At 36.9% G+C, this 22,249-nt stretch overlaps 1 protein-coding gene across 2 annotated transcripts in view; it reads left to right on the top strand.

The window, feature by feature from the left end:
* LOC131146116 (protein CHAPERONE-LIKE PROTEIN OF POR1, chloroplastic) overlaps positions 1-22,249 on the top strand; it is a 65,559-nt gene that overhangs the window by 6,231 nt on the left and 37,079 nt on the right. For both annotated transcript variants that reach the window (XM_058095470.1, XM_058095469.1), the window contains exon 3: positions 21,655-22,037. In XM_058095470.1, the coding sequence (XP_057951453.1) occupies positions 21,655-22,037 (383 nt within the window). The remainder of the gene's footprint in view (positions 1-21,654; positions 22,038-22,249) is intronic.

Genomic DNA, 22,249 nt, shown 5'->3' with positions numbered 1-22,249 from the left:
GTGATTGATTGGTTTCGTATTGTTCATCGTTGATTGCTGCATTGCACGTTCCAAGTCAATTTGTGTTTCCGCTGCGCATTGGTGTATACTTTGCACAACATGGAGAGACTGATTTCATGACTTAAACTTGCGACATTTTGGTTTTGAGTGTAAGAGTCTTACTGAATGGGTCATGGCTCACCTTTAGGTCCTTTTTAGTATCTGTAGACTATTTTTAACTTTCAAGATGCTGGAAGTATTCTACATTGTGCTTTTTTAGGTTGTCCATATTGAATTACTCTCTGTTATGTTCTTCATACTGGGAAGTGATTAAAACACTTAGTGTGAAGCTATTTCTCCACTAAATTTATTTATACAATATTCAAGCTTTCTTGTTGGTTAATTCTAGTGAATAACTGCAAAGTAATTGTTCTCAACATCAACATCGACAACTTTCTAAATTGATTGCGCCAAACATAGTAGTCAAGGGTGTAAGCGCACTGAGGCGCAAAGGGCACCCAAACCTAGACATTTGCCTCGCACCTCATGAGGTGAGACGCACATTTATTAAAATTGTGAGTAAAATGATGTATATAATGAATTCTTGATTGTAAACACATTAGCATCAATAATTGAAATTTAGAATATCAAAATATTCAGTACCACAGTCTATAACATAAATGAATACTATAATATGAATTTTCAATAATATGTGCTGGTCATGCCATAAATTTCACAACCTAGAAGCAGAAATAAGCAGCAGGAAAACAGAAAAACAGCAAAAGCGGCTGCAGAGTAGCTCCGACTGAGTGCATATATATGTATATATCAAAAAGGAAATTCACAGCCCTGACTGGGAGTAGCGCAGCTGGCCAGAAGAAGAAGAAAAGAAAGAATTCTGAGCCCCTGTTTGGAAAAACTTAAAAAATAAGTATCTTTTTAGAGAAGTACTTATTTTAAGTATTTGTGTCGATAAGTAGTGTTTGGTTCTCACTTAAATAATTATTTATTTCAAAATATACTTTTCCAAAATACTTCTTTTAAAGGAAAATAAGCATTTTTTGAAAAGGTATTTTTCTGGAAAAAAATACTTATCTGAAAAAGTACTTATTATAAGTATTCTCAAACTACTTTTAAATAAGTACTTTTCAGATAAATTGTTTGGGTATTTGTGTTCCATTCCCCAATTGTGGAATAATTTTTACTCCTTTTGCATCAGTTGCACGATATTTTGTGTTTTGATACTTATTCAAAGTGAGAAATGAGAATCAGTTCATTTGTGTGTCACCTAGATTATAAAATAAAAAAATCACAGGCATAAAACCTGCTTTAGTGAAATAATTAGGATGCCCTTTGTGCCAACAGGAAAAGTATGGGCATGCCTTTTCTATAACTGCTTTGAATGACATCTATCCTTCACCCCCACACCCCCTTTTTCTTTTTCCCTATAGAAGATGAAAAATCTTAAGTTCATTCCTTTTAAAATTCAAAACAACGTCTACACTGAAAAAAGTGCATCTTATTTTTTTGGCAAAAATGAAAATTCCATCACATAGTAAGAAGCATGGTTCTTGGTGATTGAATGGTGAACCAAAATCCTGGTTTAGTGCTTCAAGGGGCATCAGACAAGGAGACCCTCTATTGCCATTTCTGTTTGTCCTTGTAGCAGATGTTTTGAGTAGAATGGTGGATAGAGTAGTGGAGAGGGGGGCTGGTTAGATGTGAAGTGGGGAGAGAGTGAGTGGTGGTATCTCATCTCCAGTTTGCGAATGACACCATTTGTTTTTTAGATGATCATAGTCTTTTCGGAGAATCTTGGGTATTCTCCATATTTTTGAGAGGGTGTCTAGGCTTAAAATTAATATGTGGAAGAGTGGATTAGCAACTTTGAATATGCTGATCAAGCTTGTTATGTGGACTAATGAAGTGGGTTGTGGTATTCTGGATTGGTCTTTGACTTACCTGGGAGTCTCTTTGGGGGGCTAATCCTAGAGCTGCATATTTTTGGAATCTAGCGGTGGGAAGGGTGTTGAAGAGATTAGATGGTTGGAAGGGAGTCCTCTTCTCTTTTGGGGGTAGAATAACTTTGATCCAGGCTTGTCTTGCTAGCATGCCATTACACTTCTTGTCTGTTTTTAGGATTCTGGTGGGGATTGCTAGCTACCTTAAGAGGATTATGTGAGACTTTTTGTGATCTGGTGGGGGGGAGTCATGGGGACCATCTAGTCAGTTGGGATGAGGTTTGTAGGTCTAAAAGGGTTGGGGGGGGGGGGGTGTTGGCCCTTGGTAAGCTGGTGCCTAAAAACATGTTTAGCCAAATGGCTATGGTGCTTCCCTCTAGAAGAATTGTTCCTTACGTATTAAGTAATAAGAAGCAAGTTTAGGATGGATTAGAATGGGTAGGATACCAATGTTAATTTAAGATGTTCTTTAGGGAGTTCATGGAGGTCCATTTCTCAGATATGTCCTTAATTTTCCCCTCACACTAAACTTGAGTTGGGATGAGGTTTGTAGGTCTAAAAGGGTGGGGGGGGGGGGGGGGGGGTTGGCCCTTGGTAAGCTGGTGCCTAAAAACATGTTTAGCCAAATGGCTATGGCGATTCCCTCTAGAAGAATTGTCCCTTAGGTATTAAGTAATAAGAAGCAAGTTTGGGATGGATGAGAATGGGTAGGATACCAATGTTAATTTAAGATGTTCTTTAGGGAGTTCATGGAGGTCCATTTCTCAGATATGTCCTTCATTTTCCCCTCACACTAAACTTGAGGCAGGGAGGGGTTCTCATATCCATTTTTGGAAAGATCCTTGGCTGGGAAACATAATTTTTCGCTTCTTTATCTCGTCTCTTTCATCTGAGTTCCAAGCAAAGATAGAGCCATATCTTTCTTTGCTGGTGACTTGAACAGCCCTTTGGTTTTCTGGAATCTCCACTTTAGGAGACCTTTTGATGATCGGGAGATGGTGGAATTGTCATCTTTGTTATCTTTATTGAATGGGGGTGACCTTTCTTTGGGGAGGGATGTTCGTTCTTGGTCTTTGGATCATTTAGGAGTGTACACTTGCAATTTTTTTTTTTTCTTGAATTCTTGATCTGTTCCAACTCTTTTTCCAGCTCTATTCTACTATTTGGAAGGCCAAAGATTCCCCCAAAAATAAAGGCTTTCACTTGGTTGGTTGTGCTTCATAAGATAAATATTAATAACTTCTTGTGAATTAGGAGACCTTTGAAGGTTTTTTCCCCTGATGTATGTGTGCTTTGTTACAACAACTTTGAGACAGCCTCTAATATTGTTTTGCAATGTGAATGCTTGGAGGATTTGGAATATGCTTTTTGGTATTATGGGAGAGAGCTGGGTTTGTCCTTTTTCAGTGAAAGGCTTGCCATCCCTTCTATAGGCTTTCGTAGAACTGTAGATGGAAGGATAGTGCAACTTAATGGAAGTGTGTATTTTTTGTGGTTTTATTGGGATTATGGATGGAACCTAATGCTCAGTAATTTTTTGGTAAAAAATTAAATTGGATCCTGGTTTGGGAAAAAATTAAGTACTTGGCCTTACTGCGGTGTGTTGGTTATGGATTTTTCAGAGGGGAAAACTTTCAGGAGTTTCAAAGAGATTGGAGGAACATGTTGACATGATGATCGCTTCTCTCTTTGTTGTTTTTATTTGCCTTTTTTCTGGATTGTCCCAGTTTTTCTCAGGAGATGTCCTTTTTGTAAATTCCTTATCTATTGATGAAATCTTATTTTGTTATTGAAAAAAAAAAAGAATAAAAAAAGTTTATGAAAGAAAAATGAAACTTTATGTTTAAATATACTAATTTTTATTTTTCCAAATGTAAAACTAGGAAATTAGTTTTTCAGTTTTTCTTATTTATATTGGGCTTTGAGAACACCTGTTTAATGTTTTCAAGATTTTTCTTTCTTTCTCAAGCCAATTCTAGACACCACCACCTCCAACACTACTCTGGTTGCCGCCACCACCTCCACCTCCATGAACCATTTCCACCATTGCACCCACTGCCACCACTGATCGTAATCATCACCACCTTCTGCCACCCTTGCCATCAACACCACCCCTTGTCACTACAATCATCAACATCACCACTCTTTGTCACTACAATCACCAACATCAGCACGTGTCTGCCACCTCTGCCTCTGCTGTTACCACCATCAAAAATTGACCATCTGTCATCACCTTTGCTGCTGCCCCACCAACTCAACCACCAGTTCTTGTTGCTGTTGCTACCATCACACCATCACTTTGACATCATCAACACATTCTGTGACTATTGCCAATTCTCTACCATCATTATCATCACCTACAATCACAACCACCACCTGCTGGTGGCAATGATCCTTACCAGCACCACTGCCACCACCGCACATCACCATAATTGCCATTCCTGCTACCACAACCACAAAAACCAGTGCTCTTTCAAGTTATGGAAGTTGTACAAGGTGCTGGCAGGTTGCATTTATCCTCCGAAATATATGTCAAGAACTCAAGGTTGAATTTCTACAGACCATTATCAATATCTCAAGAAAGAAAACTAATTTGTCGCTGTAAATTTCAAAATACTGCAGCTGGCCCTCAATCTGAATGCTGGCAGACCTTCAAACTCTGAAATTTGCATGGCAGACCAAGACCCTATAGTATAAGTCAAAATATCTCAAAGCTAAGAGAAAATCTCGCCAAAATTCCAAAATATTGTTTCTGAACTCAATTTCTCGTGATTCTGGAAAATGCAGAAGAGCTCTGGAACTCCCCTTATGTGCATCGCCAGTGTGTGGGGTGCGTGTGCCCACCAATAAGGTGCCTCTGGTGATGGTAGTCCAGCTGGTGGCAGATCAAGGGGTGTTGAGTCTGTTGGTGGTGGCGGTATGTCAAGAGAACAGTGGCGGATGTGGAATTTTGGAGGGTGTTGGCTGGAGTACCTTCAGATGGCATGTGGAACCACACCCTTCGTCAGGTGAAGATGAAATTGCAGGGAGAGGTCTGTCAGGGCTCTGTTACTGATGGTCAAGGAGGGGTTGTTAAATGATGCTTGGAAAAGGGTCTTTGAATTTCAGGTGCATGAGTGTAATTTTCACAAAAGTTGGAGATGATAAACAGTAGGGGTGGGCATGAAAAACCAAAAAACCAAGCGAAACTACAAAATCGAACCAACTGAGTCGAAAAATTGAATAACCATTTTTTTGGTTCTGTTTTGGTTCAGAGTTCAATTTTTTTGGTTAAAAGGTTCTGTTTCAGTTTGGCCCATTCAATAACCATGGCCAACCGAACCAAACTGAATTGATATACTATAAATGTATAAAATATATATTCTGTAATTATATATTACATATATTTAATAATTTAAATTAAAAACCTTGTTTTTTAATAACAAGTTAAAACTTTTGTTGGTTATTTTTATGTTATTTTTTAGATTGGAACTTGGATTATGGATTTTGTCTATGTTCAATTCATAGGAGGATGTTTTAAAGCTTATGTAGCATGGCAATTTAAAAATTATAAACTGAAGTCTTATTGATGCTCACATTTTATTTTTTAAATTTTAAAATTTACATGTTAATTATAATGGAAGAAAGAATATCAATTTATAATGACTTTAAAATTTTAAATTGGATCTAATGGTTCGGTTTGGTTAACCATTGGATATCGGCATAAAAATCAGTTAACCAAATTTTCTTTAACTGCTTAGAATGGTTTGCTTCTGGTTTACAATTTTTGGTGAACCAAAATTTCAGTTTAGTTATGGTTCGAGGGATATGGTTCAGTTAACCGAACCATGCCCAGCCATAATAAACAGTGCCTTGCATGGTATTCGTGGTTTGCTCTTTTACCAAATTGATGTAGGACAGTAAAGAAGCAGAAACTGAGAGGGAATTGAGGGAGAGAAAAAACGAAGAAGAGGGAAGACGAAGAGAGAAAGGAGAAGAACAGAGAAGAGAAAGACGGGAGAAGAAGAGAGGTTGCTGTGCAGGACAGAACTTAAAAATTGAGACAAAAATTAAAGACAGCAGAGAATTGGATAAGAATAGAAAGAGAGAGAGACTAGATAGAGCAGGGCAGAGAAGGGAAGAGGAGAAGGAGGAGAGGAGAGGGAGAACTGTATGAGAGAGAGAGATGGAATACAGTTTGGGAATTCTGATTCACTACAAAGAAAGTAATTGTACCCCAACATTACAACTAAAACATGCAACAACAACAAGAACAAACCAAGCCTTAAGTCTCACTAGATGGGGTCAGCTACATGAATCCTTTGTCAAAGTATTGTGTGAATGGCCGAATGGTTTGGCCGTGAGTTCTGTATATTATATATAGATTTTACAAGAATGCTATTCATGGAAAGTAAATAAGTTTTAGCATGATTCTAGCCCTATACATGTAAACTATAATCTGTCAAGCCCCATACATGTAAACTAAATATATGCTAACTGTACAAAAATAATGAATGGAGAAATAAGGAAATAATTGTGGGCTGAAATAAGGAAAGAAATCTTTTTCTGTTTTCTGTTCCGTTGACAGCCCCCCTCAAATTGATGTAGGTTGATCAACAAGCATCAATTTGCTATTTAGGAAGCAATGTCAATGACGAGTGAGAGCCGTGGTGAAGATATCAGCAATTTGTATTTCAGTGGAAATATGTGGAAGAGTGATAACACGAGCTTCAAATGCTTCACGGATAGAGTGACAATCAACTTCAATTTGCTTCGTGTGCTCATGATTGATAGGATTGGCCGTGATCTGAATAGCACTCGTATTAATGACATGTAGAGGTGTAGGTCTGGTCTCAGAAAAATCTAGCTCAGCAAGAAAACCTCGAACCCAAATAATTTCAAAACAAGCAAGAGACATCGCCCGGTATTTAGATTTAGTCGATGACTTATAAACACTGTCTTGCTTCTTACTCTTCCAAGAGATCAATGCATCACCTAAGAACACACACCAACCAGTGATGGAGCGACGTGTATCCGCACTACCAGCCCAATCAGCATCACAATAAGCAGCAAGGCGAGTAGAATTGCCTGCAGGGAAGAATAAACCACGGGCAGAATTGCCCTTAACCATGGTTCGAAATCGCGGTCGTGGGTAACGTCGCGTAATGGTCGCAGGTCGCAGGAAACGTGGGTGTTACGTAACAGGAAGAGGGCATAATGGTCGTGAATTTTTTTCACGCATGCACAACCATGCCAAAATCGAAAAATAAGTATGAAATCCACTAATACATGATTTTTAATGAATTTTGAAGGCTTTCAATCAACCTACAAATGTTTTTTAATAGGCATTATGATTTTTATATTAATTTTAGTGCGCTATTTAAAAAAAAAAAACATATTTTTTTATAGTTTACATTGCTTTAATGAGTAAAAAGATGTAGAAATGTAAGAATCAATTAATTAAAGTCATAAAGTTACTAAAAATAAATCAATAGACTCAATACTCAATATACACATTACACATACGTGAATTTAAAAAGTGATTAATATCAAATATCAATAAATATATGAAAATACATGAATACAATATTACAAATTTATAACATAACACATGTCACCACCAAAAAGAATGACATGGAGGGTCTTCATAATTTGCTTCTGTATTTTGAGTTTGGGATTGGAAATTATCTCCCCATCCTTGTGGAAATACATGGCTGAATAAACCCAAGTTTGCGTCATTTCGTTGTTGCTTTTAAAAATGTACTGGTGGTGAAAATCCAACTGATATAGGGGGTGCATAATCTCCTCTTTGACCATATCCTGAATAATGTCCATAAGTTGGGGCTGGGGCTGGCTCTGGGTAGTATGTTGAAGAAGACTTACTAGATCCTGAGATTCCTGATCCACTAGGATAAAAATGTGAGTCACAAGATGCATAATGTGGATATGCTGGATGAGATCCATATGATTGTGATGATGAACCATCTAAACCAAAGTCGCCAAAACTATGAACCACACCATATGAATCTTCAGCAGAATCACTAGGGTCACCACGAGCACTTCTTCTCCTGGGTTGTGAAGATTGGTTCCCTGGAGGAATACCCAAGTCATAATTTTTAGGTATGTCATGTAGTCCATAACAATCAGAAGGATGTATATTCCTTACAAATGGTGTTCCTGTGTCATATCCATAATTATATTTTACACCACCGCCTCCACCACCACCACTACCACCCCCCCAACCCCAGCTCCAGCTCCACTATTACCATCATCATCACTTGGTGGGCTCAAACCAAGATTGTCATCATTTTGTGTACGTTCAGGGCTTGAACTTGAATCATCATGCGCGTTTATTGGTGGTTGATCACCTCCTTCTATAGTACCACCAACTTCTTCATTTAACCAATTTGAATTGTCCTAACCGTCGAGTAGTGGTGTCTCTCTCTCCTCTAACCATTGACTTAAAGGATCATCTTCTTCAAAAATGTAGTTGAAATTGATAGGATTGAAACCCTCTTCAATTTCTCATTGGCTTCTTCTCATTGTACGTCTTAACTTTAACCTCATGTTGTAATGTACGAAAACAAGTTCTTGTAGTCTCATGTACTTTAATTTATTTCTTGTTTGCGTATGGATGAGGCTAAAGGTTCTCCAATTACGCTCACAGTTCGAAGCTGATATGGTCTGGCTAAGAACTCTGATTGCTATTCTTTAGAGCTCAGGAGCACACAAGCCATAATGAATCCACCATTTGGCTGCATGAATAATTAAAAAGAGTTTTATGTCAGTATAACGTATTTTTCAAAAGTCAAATTTGAACATAAATAGAGAAAATAGAGCCATTCATCCATTATTTGGCTATATAGCCTATATTTACCAGGATTTGTTTGTTTCACTGCCCTTTGAGCCAATAGGGTTCCAAAAGTCTCCTGCCTATCTCAATATAGCAACAACTAAAAAAGGATGATTGAGAAATATAATTAATTAATTAGATGTGTTAATAATTATTCTTGAAAGTATTACTGAATACTATAACAATTCATTATTCAATTTAATGGAACCAATACTTGATTGATAGCCCAAATTTGAGTATCTATATCGGGTACCAACTTGGTTATCACTTTTTTAACCCCATCCATGATTTCTCTAGCAATTTCAAGAGAGGGTGGGGCACCATAAAGAAATTGTGGGTTCAAAAAATATCCTACTATTAAATTTGGAAACATATTAATCAATAGTTTTATAATGCAACTATGCATAATTTAAAAGTTAAAATAATACGAAATTATATTTGATTTACACTTACCAGCAGCGTGCAAATCTTGGTGCAACTGAAAACTCCACTGGTTGTAAATAATTTTCCAACAGTCTTTGTAAAATCGGCAATCTTTTTGAATGATCAACTTCGCCCTATCAATTGCCTCGTAAATGAAGCCCATGGTTGGTTTTTCATCACCATCAACCAATTTAAGAACTTTCACTAAGGGTTCTTGCACTTTAATTATATCAGATGCATTTTGCCAAAACTCTTTGCCTAAGATAATTTTCTTCAAATCATATGCTGGGCCTGATTTTGCCATCCCAAACCTTGAGTTTTTCCAAGCATCAAATGTAAACATTTCTCTTAATGCTTGTTTATGCTTGACAATAGTCTCTAAAGCAATGAAGTTTGTGGCAAATCGAGTGATGGTAGGGCGAAGTAACTCTCTATTATTTGTGAATTTCTTCATGAAATTCACTGTCCATGTGTGGTTGTAAATAAATGAGGTTATTGTTCTTGCATCTTCTAAGACCTTCTTCACGTTACTTTTCATACTAATATCTTCAAGAATAAGGTCTATGCAATGAGCTGCACATGCTGTCCAATAGAGATTGGGCCTCTTTTGCATTGATAATTTTCCTCCTGCCTTCATTGTAGCTTCATTATCAGTCATTATTTGGACAATATTCTCCTCTCCAATTTCTTCAACTATCTCGTGCATTAATCTGAAATGAAATAATAGATTCAATAATTACTACCATTTAATTAAAAACATGCAAGTCCATAATACTATTTGCATATACAATTAAAATTAGAAAATTACTTGAAATAATATTCAGCTGTTCTGCTTGGCACATCAGAGGCATCAACTGATTTATGAAACACGGTGCCTCTATCGCAATAAACTAAAAAGTTTATAATGTGTTTTCTAGTTGGTCTTAACCAACCATCGCACATAAGGGTTACACCTCTCTCCTTCCAAATTCCAGCAAAAGAAGCTATATAATTTTTCATTTCTTGATACTCTTGCTCCAAATAAATTTCAGATATCTCATAGGATGATAGACCCTTCACCCCCTTTCTAACTTCAGCAGCAATATCAAGCAGAGGCTGCATAAATCGAGAGTTAGCTACATTCGTTGGAATCCAATTATAAATTAGGAATTTTTCAACTGTTTTTTCTAATTTACTTCTTAAACCTTTCAGTAATTTAGTGTTGATATTTGGTTGTTTTGCACTCTTGCTTCTTTCTAAAATAGGATCCATTGCCTTTAGTCTAGCTTCAGGGGCATCAGGATTGATCCATTGTCGTCCACTACCTCCAGCTTCTCGACCACTATAAGATTGAGCTCCTACTCTATTGAAACCACTGGTAGCACCACTGCCAGAGCCACCTCACTCTTCATAAATATTACCCCCTCCAATTGTTCTTGCTTGAAATCATTGTCTCTCTTCCCATTGTTGTTGTGATCGTATGCTTTCTTGTCGAGCAAATCTCATACTTTTTTCTTCCAAGTCTTCATTTCTCAAATTCTCAAAATCTCCTCTAATTTGGACTTCTGCTTCTTCTTGCCTTTTTCGTTTCTCTTTTCTTCTCAGCATACTGTTGTAGATGTTTCATTATTTGTTCTCTTACTTGTGTGGTCACATTTGAGCATCCAGCTACTTGACCCTTTTTATGTGCCAAGTGTTGTTTCAAGCATGTAATGCCCGGTTTAATTATCTTCCCACATAACTTACACATGATAACATGTCTATTACCGTCCACCATAGTACCAAAATGCCATCCAATACCCTCACCAGGTAAGGTCTCATTTCCTCTATCATGTGACATATTGATAGACTTAATTTGATGATCTCTATACAAAACATAGAGAAAATACAAAGTTACAACCTTTCTAAAAAAATGACAGGTATAATATAATTAGTAATTTAGTAAATATTAAATAATAAGTACTAAATAGTCCTTCTAATTTTAAATACTTATTGCGTAAAAATAAAATATAATATTTGATTAAAAATAATAATTAATGTTTATTATTTTTATATTTAAATAAACAAAATTATAAAATATTAGATATTTTCTTACAAAAAAATATATTCCTTTTATCTTTAAAAAGATATTTTCATTATTTTTTATAACTTGATTTTATTTTTATTTATAACTATAAGAAATTAACATTGTAATTTTAAAGGTGAAAAAGACTTTTGCTCTACTTTCATATACATCATAGCATCATTAATAGAGATCCATACAATATAAATTGACTATTTAACTTTTTAAGCATTTTCTTAGTATATGGATTAAAATAAAATTTTTCTACAAATTCCAGTAGTAATTAGTAAAAATTAGAATTATTAATGTATTAACTATTAGGTTAAGTTTTTTTTATTAAGTTATCAATTTTTACTTTATTTGATAACTAAAAACAAAAAATAGATCATGTAAAGATTTATTTTACCTAATTTTAAATTTAAGGTCAAAATGATGTTTTAAAACTTAAAAAATATTAATAAACAGGAAATATGCGATGAAACTAGATTTTCATAATTACCTTTCAAAAAATATAAGACAATTAAAATATTAATAAATTAAGAAAATTTCATTTTACATAATTATTATTGATTTCTAATTTTTTACTCTATTAAATTACTCTTTTTTTTTTAATTCAATTTAACATACATAATTTACAACAAAATATAATTATTAAAAAAAAAAAACATAGTGAAAAGTTTAAGACTTAAGTGCTGTGGGTGTTGAGTGTTGACTGATTTTTTAAAGCTTATCTCATACGCTGGAGATGAGTAGAGAGTCTGAGTGAGACCGAGAGAGGGGAGGGGACTCGGAGGAGCCTCGAAGGAGCGAAGCACGAATGGCCAATGACTCCAAGCTCTGAAGCCGAAATTGAAGGGCTGGCTGGTGGCGAGTGGCGACAACTGGCGGAGGGAGCTGCCGAAGGGCTATCGACGACTCGCAGAGGCGGCAGAGCTGTTGTAGACCTGTCGCCGGTGACTCGCCAAGTTGCTGCAAGTCTGCAACTCCTGCAAGGCTGCGAAGATGAGTAGATCTGCTCACTCTCAGGCTTCGAAGAAGTGAAGCCTTCTTATTGCTTCGGCCAACAAAATTTCAAGGTAAGTTTTTTACTTTACAGTTTGCTCTTTGAATGTTAGACTTAGATAGTTAGATTGAATGGTAGATGGGTGGTTGGGAGAGGGGGAAAGCAGCGCTGCAGCAGAAAGCCTGCTTTAGGGATTCAGATTTCTGCAAGCTGTCGGCCATGTTACGAAGTGTAATTTTGGGTAATGGCCGTTATGGACCGTTACAGAGACGTAACGACTGTGAATTTTTTCCGAACTGCATTATCAGCCCGTATCGGTTTCGAAGCCTTCGATTTTCGTTACGTATCGGCTATTACGCTACGTATCGGTCATTACGCTACGTAACAGCCATTATTTAAAACCATGCCCTGAACATAGTGTATGATCCTACGGATAGCAGCCAAATGAAGATGACGAGGGATCTAAAGAAACTGGCTGACTTGCTGTACAACAAAAGAAATGTCCAGTCTAGTAATGGTGAGATAGACAAGACTACCCACCAACTTTCGGTATGAACTGGGATCAGCAAGTAAGTCACCCTCCTCTTTGCGAAGCTTGACATTTAATTCCATGGTAGTATCAACACAAATACCCTTATGAAGGCCAGCTGTAGCCACCAAGTCACTAGCATACTTATGTTGATTGAATGAAAGACCAGAGGGACTACGATTCACCTCAAGACCAAGAAAATATGTGAGAGACCCATGATTTTTCATATGAAAGGACTCTGAGAGATGAGTCTTGAGCTAAGCAAGTAAAACACAATCGGAACCAATAATCACAATATCATTAACATAAACCAAAAGAACAACAATACCCATGTCTGATTTCCAAAGAAACAATGAAGTGTCATACTTGTTCTGCTTGAATGAAAATTATAAAAAAGTGGTGTGGATTTGATCAAACCAGGCCCTCCAAGCTTGTTTGAGACCATAAAGAGAGCGACGAAGCTTACACACATGTGAAGTCGGAGAGGGAAACAAGCTCGAGGGTGGCTTCATATAAATACACTATTTAAGATCCCTGTGAAGAAAAGCATTCTTGACATCCATTTGATGTAGTGGCCAATCACTAGAAGCAGCAATAGCCATAATCGTATGAACAGTTGTCATTTTAGCCACAGGAGCAAAGGTCTCTTCATAATTGACACCATATTCTTGATTATTCCCAAGTGCAACGAGACAAGCTTTGTAACGATCCAAACTTTCATCAAATCGGGCCTTGACTGAGTAAACCCATTTACAACCCAGAGGAAAATTGGTGGGAGGACAAGGCTCAATGTCCCAGGTGTGATTGGCCTCTAGAGCGGCAATTTCGTCCTGCATAGCTTGTCACCAACAATCATGTTTGGTAGCGTGTGAGTAGCATGTGGGAATATCTAAATTGGACAATGCTCGGTAAGAGCTGAAACAGAAATGCTAGAACTGGAAGAGGGAAACCCATACCTATCTAGGGGTACAGACACTCGAGAAGAGCGACGTACCAATGGCTTTGGAGGTGCTGCAAGTCGACAATTGATTGAATTTGGAGTGTGGTAGGATCAGATATCGGATGAGCCACCAAAAGAGACTGTGGGCGGGAGCGTTGCGTATGCACAATGTCTGGTTTAAAACGAGAACTGACTTGATGAGGGTCCGAGAATCCCTCCTCAAAGGAGGGGAGAATCATAGTAGAAGAGGAGGGTATAGAAGACAGGAGAGAAATATTGATTTTCAAAGAAAATAACATTCCTAGAAATGCGTGTACGATCTAATGTAGGATCATAGCAAACAAATCCCTTTTGACACACATTATATCCCAAGAATGCACATCGCACAGATTGAGCAGATAATTTATGTCGCTCATGAGGAGGTAAATGAACAAAACATACACAACCAAAGGTATGAAGGTTATCGTAACTTGGTTGCTTAGCAAATAAGCAGAAATAGGGAGACTCCATGAGTAGGATGTGAGTAGGAAACGATTAATCAAGTAAGTAGCAGTTTTCAGAGCCTCAACCAGAACAAAGATGGAACAGAGGATTCTAGCAAGAGAGTACATACCACATCTAGGAGATGACGATTTTTGCATTCGGCTACTCCATTCCGTTGGAGAGTAGCGGGACATGAACGTTGATGAATAATACCTTTTGAAGCCAAAAATGCCTGAAACTCAGTAGACAAATATTCACCACCAAAATCTGTGCGTAATGCGAATTGAAGCAGAAAATTGAATGTCAACATACACTAAAAACTCAGTGAAAGTTCGAAAAACCTCAGATTTAAAGCGATGAAAGTAGACCCAAGTAAATCTGCTGTGATCATCAATGAAAGTCACATAGTACTTAAATTTTTCATGTGAATTAACCGGGGAAGGTCCCCAAACATCCCTATGGATAAGATCAAAGCACTAAGAAGCTCTACTAGGATGCAAAGGGAAGGGAAGATTTTTTCTTTTATTAAGTTTACACGAAGCACACTCAAAAGATAAAGAAGAACGTTCTTTATCACCAAGTAAACCAGAGTTCAATTCATGAGATTAGATCAGAGTATTGGGATGACCTAAACGATGATGCCACACCATACTAAGATCTGAAACATTATTACGAGCAAAAGGCTTAATAAAAGAAACTGAAGAAAGTGCTGGAACAGGCAAAAGTAGTGGAAACAAGCGCCCCACTTTAGGTCCCTTCGCGATCGGTTCCCGCGTTACCTGGTCCTGCACAATATAGCCATCACTAGAAAAATTAACAGCACAATATCAACTAATTGACCAATAGAAATAAGATTTGTGGACAGCTGAGGAGCAAGAAATACATTGGTGAACTTAGAAGAGGCATCTCCGACAGCAGCTATTGGCAAAGAGCTGCCATTGGGAGTCTGAATAGCAGATTGACCAGCATAGGACCAAACATGTCACAGAGTAGTGAGATTATTCATCATGTGATTAGAGGCACCCGAGTCCACATACTAGAGTTTAGTAGAATTGTTACCTTGGAGCCCCATTGTTGCTAATGCTGAAATTAGCATCTTTTGCACCATTTCGGGTGTGCAATAATTCGCTGTAGGAGGTGCAGGAACAAAGGAGTCACCTGAAAAAGAGCCAGGGGCCGCAAAAGTCACCGTGATGGGTACAATAACAGAAGTCTGTAATGCCTAGGCTTGATGATTCTGTGGGCGGATACGATAGTCTTTGATAATGTGACCCTTCTTGCAATAAGAGCAGTGTTTCTTAGAATAATTAGCAGCAATATGCCCAAATTCTTTGCAGCAAAAACATTGTAAGGTGCTAGAATGCGTAGGCGGTCCTCGTCGTTGAGCAGCATAAGCCACAGGGACGGACCCTGAACTACCATGAGATTGTGTTAGAGTAACTTGAGTACTAAGCCATTGTTCTTCACAAAGTAACTCACCAAAACAAACATCAAGAGAAGGAACCGGAGAGGGATTCAGCAGAGAAGAGTGACCAAATTCATACTTGCGGAGTTTCATAAGAAACTGATCATGGCGACTAGTCTTGTGAAGACGTTGAATAATGGGAAGAGAGGCAACAGGAACATCTGCGGTAACCAGATCAGAATATTCGTTCCAAAGAGTCAAAAACGCCGAATAATAGTCTTGGATGGAACGATTGTCATGTTGAATCGCATGCTCTAACTGAAAACGAGGGGCACCGTTATCTTGATGATATATTGTTTTTAAATAAGTCCACATGGATTGAGCTGTGTGACAAGGTCGCAAGTTGGGGACAATATGTGGCTCAACCAAGTCAAGAAGCCAAGACATAATCCGAGCATCAAGCACAGACCATGAAGGACAAGCCACTGAATACTTGGCATCAAGCACAGCCCATGAAGGACAAGTCGTTGAATCCTTGGATTTATCAGGATTGGGTGCACAATCCGTGCCATCAATATGACCCCAAAGATCTTTCCCTTCAAATTGAAAAGCTCACGTAGAATAATTTTTGCCCGTAATCTTGGCGCACACAGGTGGGGAGTCCATGCTAAATAAAGGAGAAAATCGAGAAGCCAAAAAAAAACAGACTCTGCTGAAAGAAAAACACCACCATAAAATTGAGAAGCCCAAAAATAAATCAACGCAGGTACAAAGAAAACCAAGATCAACCTGCCTGCACTAAAAAATATATCTTGAACCAAGAAGCCTGCTGTGTCGTGAACCACAAGGACAGAGAAGCACCAGAAACAGCAACAAAATGAACCAAGATCAACCTTCCTGCACTAAAAAATAAATCTTGAGCCAAGAAAACTGCTGTGCGGAGAATCAGAAGGACAGAGAAGCACCAGAAACAGCAATAGAAAGCTGTTCCAACAACCTGCTTGCACTAAAAATAAATTGCAACCCAAGAAACCTGCTGTGCCGAGAATCACAAGGACAGAGTACCACCAGAACAGCAACAGAAAGCTGCTCCGACAGCCACTCAGCCACAGAAATACTGAAAGACAGATGCAAAAAATTTCAGGAGATAATCAAACCACAACAGCCACCGAAACGAGAAACACCTCCTAAACCGAGAGGAAAAAAAAAAACAAAACTTGAAGGGGAAAAAAATTAGCAGTCGGTAGGCTCTGATACCATGTCAAACTATTGTGTGAATGGTCGAATGGTTTGGCCATGAGTTCTGTATATTATATATAGACTTTACAAGAATGCTATACATGGAAAATAAATAAGTTCTAGGATGATTCTAGCCCTATACATGTAAACTATAATCTGTCAAGCCCTATACATGTAAACTATTTATATGCTAATTGTACAAAAATAATGAATGGAGAAATAAGGAAATAATTGTGGGCTGAAATAAGGAAAGAAATCTTTTGCTTTTTGCTGTTCCGTTGACATCCTTTTCTGCCAATTTACACGATCACGGGCAATTTTCTCCGATAAATTCATGGCTATTAAATCCTTACTATCTTATTTCAAGTTATATTTAGGTTTACACCTACTCCATTTATTGCTCTTGACAATCACAACACTTTTGTAGCGCTTCTTAATTTTACCTAACTTGTTTAACTCCATGCATTACATTTTCTTCAATTTCTCCTTGAGCTTGCATAATGGATCCAAGGCATCGAAATCTACTAGTTTTATTGATTTCTTGAACATCAAGATTAATCTTTTCTCCAATATTCTTCTTACTATGATTGAAAATACATTTCATATATTCTATCTTATTTCTACTTATTCAAAAACCTTTAGATTCTAAAGATTCTCTCCATAAGATTATACTCCACCCCTAATTTCATAATCAAGACAATATCGTCTACAAACAACATACACCATAGAACCTCATTTTGGATACTCCTAAAAAGTTCATCCATCACACTAGAGCAAAATGATTAGGGCTCAAAGCAGATCCTTGATGCCCACCTATTGTGATTGAAAATTCTCTAGTCTTTTTACGTGTAGTCCAAGTGCTAGTCATTACTCCATCATACATATCCTTAATGACATTAGTATACCTACTACACGCTTTTGTTTCCCTAAAAAAACCACCATAGAACTTCCCTAGGTACCCTATCCTACGCTTTCTCTAAGTCAATAAAAACCATATGTAAATCCCCTCTTCTTTTTCCTAAATTTCTCCATTAATCTTCTTAAAAGATATATAGCTTTTGTAGTAGATCTCCTAGGTATAAAACTAAATTGATTTTTTGTGACCCTCGTTTCTAACCTTAATTTTGTTTAACTAACTACCCTTTCCCACAATTCCATTGTATGACTCATAAGTTAATTTCACAATAGTTATTACAATTTTGAATGTCTCCTTTATTATTATATATAGGTGTTAAAAAGTGCTTTGCCTCACTCGTCTAACATTTTCTTAGTTTTTATAATTGTGTTAAATAAATTAGTTAACCATATAATTTTGCTATCTCCTAGGCATTTCTGAACTTCATTGGGATGTTATCCGATTCTATAGCTTTTTCTATTTTTCATGTTTTTTAATGCAAACTTAACTTCATTAACTCTAATTTTGCAAATAAATCTCAAATTTGTAGCCTTTTTCTCATTGATTAATTCTAAGTTTAAGCCTTCTACTTTGTTTTTTATTAAATAGCTTACTAAAGTAACTTCACCATCTTCTTTGTCTTCTCCCTTAACCAAGACAATATCATCCTCTCTTTTAATACATTTTACATTACCCACGTCCTTACTATTTTTTTTTCTCTAGCTCAACCAAGTTTAAATGACTCTTTCCCCTTCTTTTGGATCTAATCTAGCATGTATATTATTAAATAATCTTTGTTTAGCTTCAGTAAGGGCTTTTTTTGCATCTTTTCTCGCCTCTTTATACTTTTCAAAGTTTTCCATGTTTCTACATTTTTGCCATGTTTATACTAAATTCTTTTAGTATTTATGGCTTTTTGGACATCTTGATCCCACCACCAACTTTCTTTGCATCCTAGATTCTTCCTTTTGATTCACCTAAAATCTGTTTTGCTATCTTTTTAATGGAGAGCTATCCTATTCCAAAGAGTGATTGTGTACACACTATCCGCTATTGTCCAATCATCATCTTTGATAATTTTTCTTTAAATTTTAGTATATTTCCCTTATTAGGTTCCACCACCTGGTTCTCTTGCATTGATTTATATTATCTTTTCTTTTCCATTTTTTAATACACATATCTAAAACTAAAACTCTATGTTGTGTAGTGGTTAAGCTTTCACTTGGGATAACTTTTCAATCCTTACACGATAAATAGTATGCCCTCTTAGTTTAGAAAAAAATTTATTTGACTTTTATTTTGTCCACCCTTTAAGGTTAAAGTGTGCTTCTCTCTTCTTAAAGCGAGTATTCATTGTAATAAAATCATATGACTTGTCGAAGTCTAAGATCATATTGCTAGGCCCATTTTTATCTCCATATCCATGTCCTCCATATATCCTTTCATAATTTTTATTATCCTTTCCAATGTGTCCATTGAAATCAACTCCTATGAACTTTTTTTGTCCCTGCTATTCCTTGTATAATATATTATCCATATTTTCCCAAAATTGTTTGTTAATGTTTTCTGCAAAGTGCTAAGCCTATTTCAGCATAAGTACTAATGACATTTATTATTTCTTGGCCTAAGACCATCTTGATTTTTATGATTCTATCCCCTACACTTTTGACATTCATGACACTATCTTTTAAGTCTTCGTCTACGATGATTCCTACCCCATTGTTTGGTTTTTCTTTCTAGTCTACAAAAGTCAGAAACATGGTTTTTCAGCTTTCCTAGCTTTCTCCCCTAACCACTTAGTTTCTTGAAGGCATATTATATTAATTTTTCTTCTCATCATTGTATCCGCTATCTCCATGCACCCATTAATGTCCCTATATTCCAAGTTGTTAATGTAATCCTAATCTCCTACACTAACTTCTTTGCATGCTCATGTCCAGAATGATGCGGGAACCCTCGTATATTTAACACCATACCTAGGTGTTGATGCGGCGTGTTGCTTCAAGGCGAGGACCTAGCAGCCCACCCTTCTTGCTACACCCAAGTGGTATAAATGCAATGTATTGCTTATAGGGGACGCCCTTGCAAATAATTAGCAAGGATTCATATCATAGTGACTTGACAAGTTTTAAGTTGGCTACCAACTACCCAATGCAACTTTCCTCCTTTGCTCAGGCTTGGGACCGTGTGAAAAGATTTGGACACTAAGTGCATCATATGCAGAGTTATTCCAACTAAAGCAGATAATTACAAAATAACTCCAATTAAAACATACAATTACAAAGAAAAGTAATAAAGATGGTTTTATCTTTATCTTATTTTTATATTTCTCTCCCATTGTGATGGTTTTCTCTATCGCGCTTTCGCCCTTTCATCGCTCTTCTCCCTTTCATTTATTATCATGCTGCTAGTTGGGTGTGATATTGGGGGTTCACTCCATCCAGATTGAAGGGAACTTTGATTTGGGGTTGGATAAAGAAAGGAATGTTGGAGCTCTGTTTGTTCTTGAGAAGAACCATAAGTGCAATCAGTGGGTATGAGTACGACTCTCTCTAGGAGCCGCTTCATGTTTTTCCTAGGGTTTCTTGGATTTTGTTGGTAGGTTGGCATGGGATATTGAAGATTTGGGTTGGGTTATGTTGATTATTGGATGGGAATTCATGTGAGGTTACGTTGATTATTGGATGGGGATTCATTTGATTAGGGCATGGAGGTTTTTAGGACATGGATGGAGGGGTAAGAAGTATTCCATTTTTGTTCCTGAAAGGCAGAAAGGGGAACGGTGGTCGCAATTTGGGGATGCCTTTGTTTCTTTGGAGAGTTTGTTGGTCGGGCTCAAATTGAGGAGATAGCAAGAAGTTCTTTGGGAATCGCTTATGGAGTTAGGTCATTGCTGGAAGCATAGGTGATGGTGAAGGTCGATGAATTTTGAAGAACATGCAAGTGAAGGTCTACGCTTGTTGTGGGGGAAGGCCACAAGAGAAATTGATCAACCCTAAATAACTGAACTTCTGAATAACCAAAATTTCCAAACTACAATAAAAAACCTAATTTCTAATCCCTGCTGTTGTTAGCTACAATGTAAGCATCTAAAGTTCCATGATGGTCTCCAAAGTACTTAGTAGCTTAAAAAAAAGGGTATCCCTAGGTCACAAGAGTCCCTGATTTGTGAGGGTAGGGGGAGGATCGTCACAGTATATGCAGCCTTATTCCTGCTTTTTATATAGAGAGACTGTTTCGTTAGACTCAGAGCAACCTTACTATTGATCCAAGGTCTGCCCTCAAAGCACTTAGTTATTAGTACACTCAAAATAACCCTAAATTAACTAAACTTCAAAAGTAACCCAAAGTTCCTTCATTAAAATTCTTAGTTTCTAAATCTATAACTACAAGGTCTCTATTGGTGGTCCTCCATCAATATGTTAAGGATTGATATTACATTGTTGGTCCACAGCCCACAACCTAGCGGCATAATCATTTAGGTGAAGAAAACAAAATATTTCATGGCTTGTATGTATTTCAGCTCGTATTTTTTTTTTTGCTATGTCCATTCAGTTTTTGTTATTCTTCAGCCTATTATCTTGCTGTTTGAAATGGATTCAGCAAAGAAAAGAAGTTAATTTAGGCCTACTGCTTTATTGAAGTAGCAATTGCTTTTCCTTTTATGTTGGCATGAAAACATTTGAACTATTCGCTAGTTAGAAGTATCCATTTGGTCTGATGAGAAAGATTTAGTATTTAATGATTTTCTTGGCTTCAAGGTAGTTGTTGATCAGTTAGTATTGAAACTCGTCACCTTGAGTTCAATATGGTGTTAAAATGTGCATTGATAGCTTTTTTTTGTACACTTTCTGTTTGTCCATTTGGCTAACTGCTGGTTCCATCTAGAAAACTTCGTCAGGTACTTATTTTATTTTTCTGTAGGCAACCTTCGTAAATTCCCTCGAATCAATGTTTGGGATCCTTATAAGCGCCTTGGTATTTCAATTTATGCTTCTGAGGAGGAAGTTTGGGATTCACGCAATCTCCTCTTGGAAGAATATGTTGGACATGAGAGAAGTCAGGAATCAATAGAAGCTGCTTTTGAGAAAATATTGATGGCCAGCTTCCAGAAAAGGAAGAAGACAAAGATCAACTTAAAAAGCAGGTTAAAGAAGAAAGTAGAGGAGTCTCCACCTTGGGTTAAGAACTTGCTTAGTTTTGTGGAAGTTCCCCCAGCTGTAGTTATATTAAGAAGATTGTTCCTTTTTGCATTCATGGGTGGCTGGAGTGTAATGAATTCTGCTGAAGGTGGACCTGCTTTTCAGGTTTGTCTGCATCCATTATCTTGTTTATAAATGTATTTTGAACTAGCTGAAACCCACACAATGTGTATGATATTAAATAATATTTAGTTTTAGAATTAATAAGATGATAAGAAATCTTGATAATAAAAATTTTACTTTTATCTTTATGACCATTATTCACTATTATATTATTTTTAATGTTAAATGAGTGCAATAAAAATTTTCCATTCTTT

Source organism: Malania oleifera, chromosome 13 (genome assembly GCF_029873635.1).
Source record: "Malania oleifera isolate guangnan ecotype guangnan chromosome 13, ASM2987363v1, whole genome shotgun sequence".
NCBI lineage: Eukaryota > Viridiplantae > Streptophyta > Magnoliopsida > Santalales > Ximeniaceae > Malania > Malania oleifera.
This window is presented reverse-complemented; position numbering and strand designations above follow the sequence as displayed.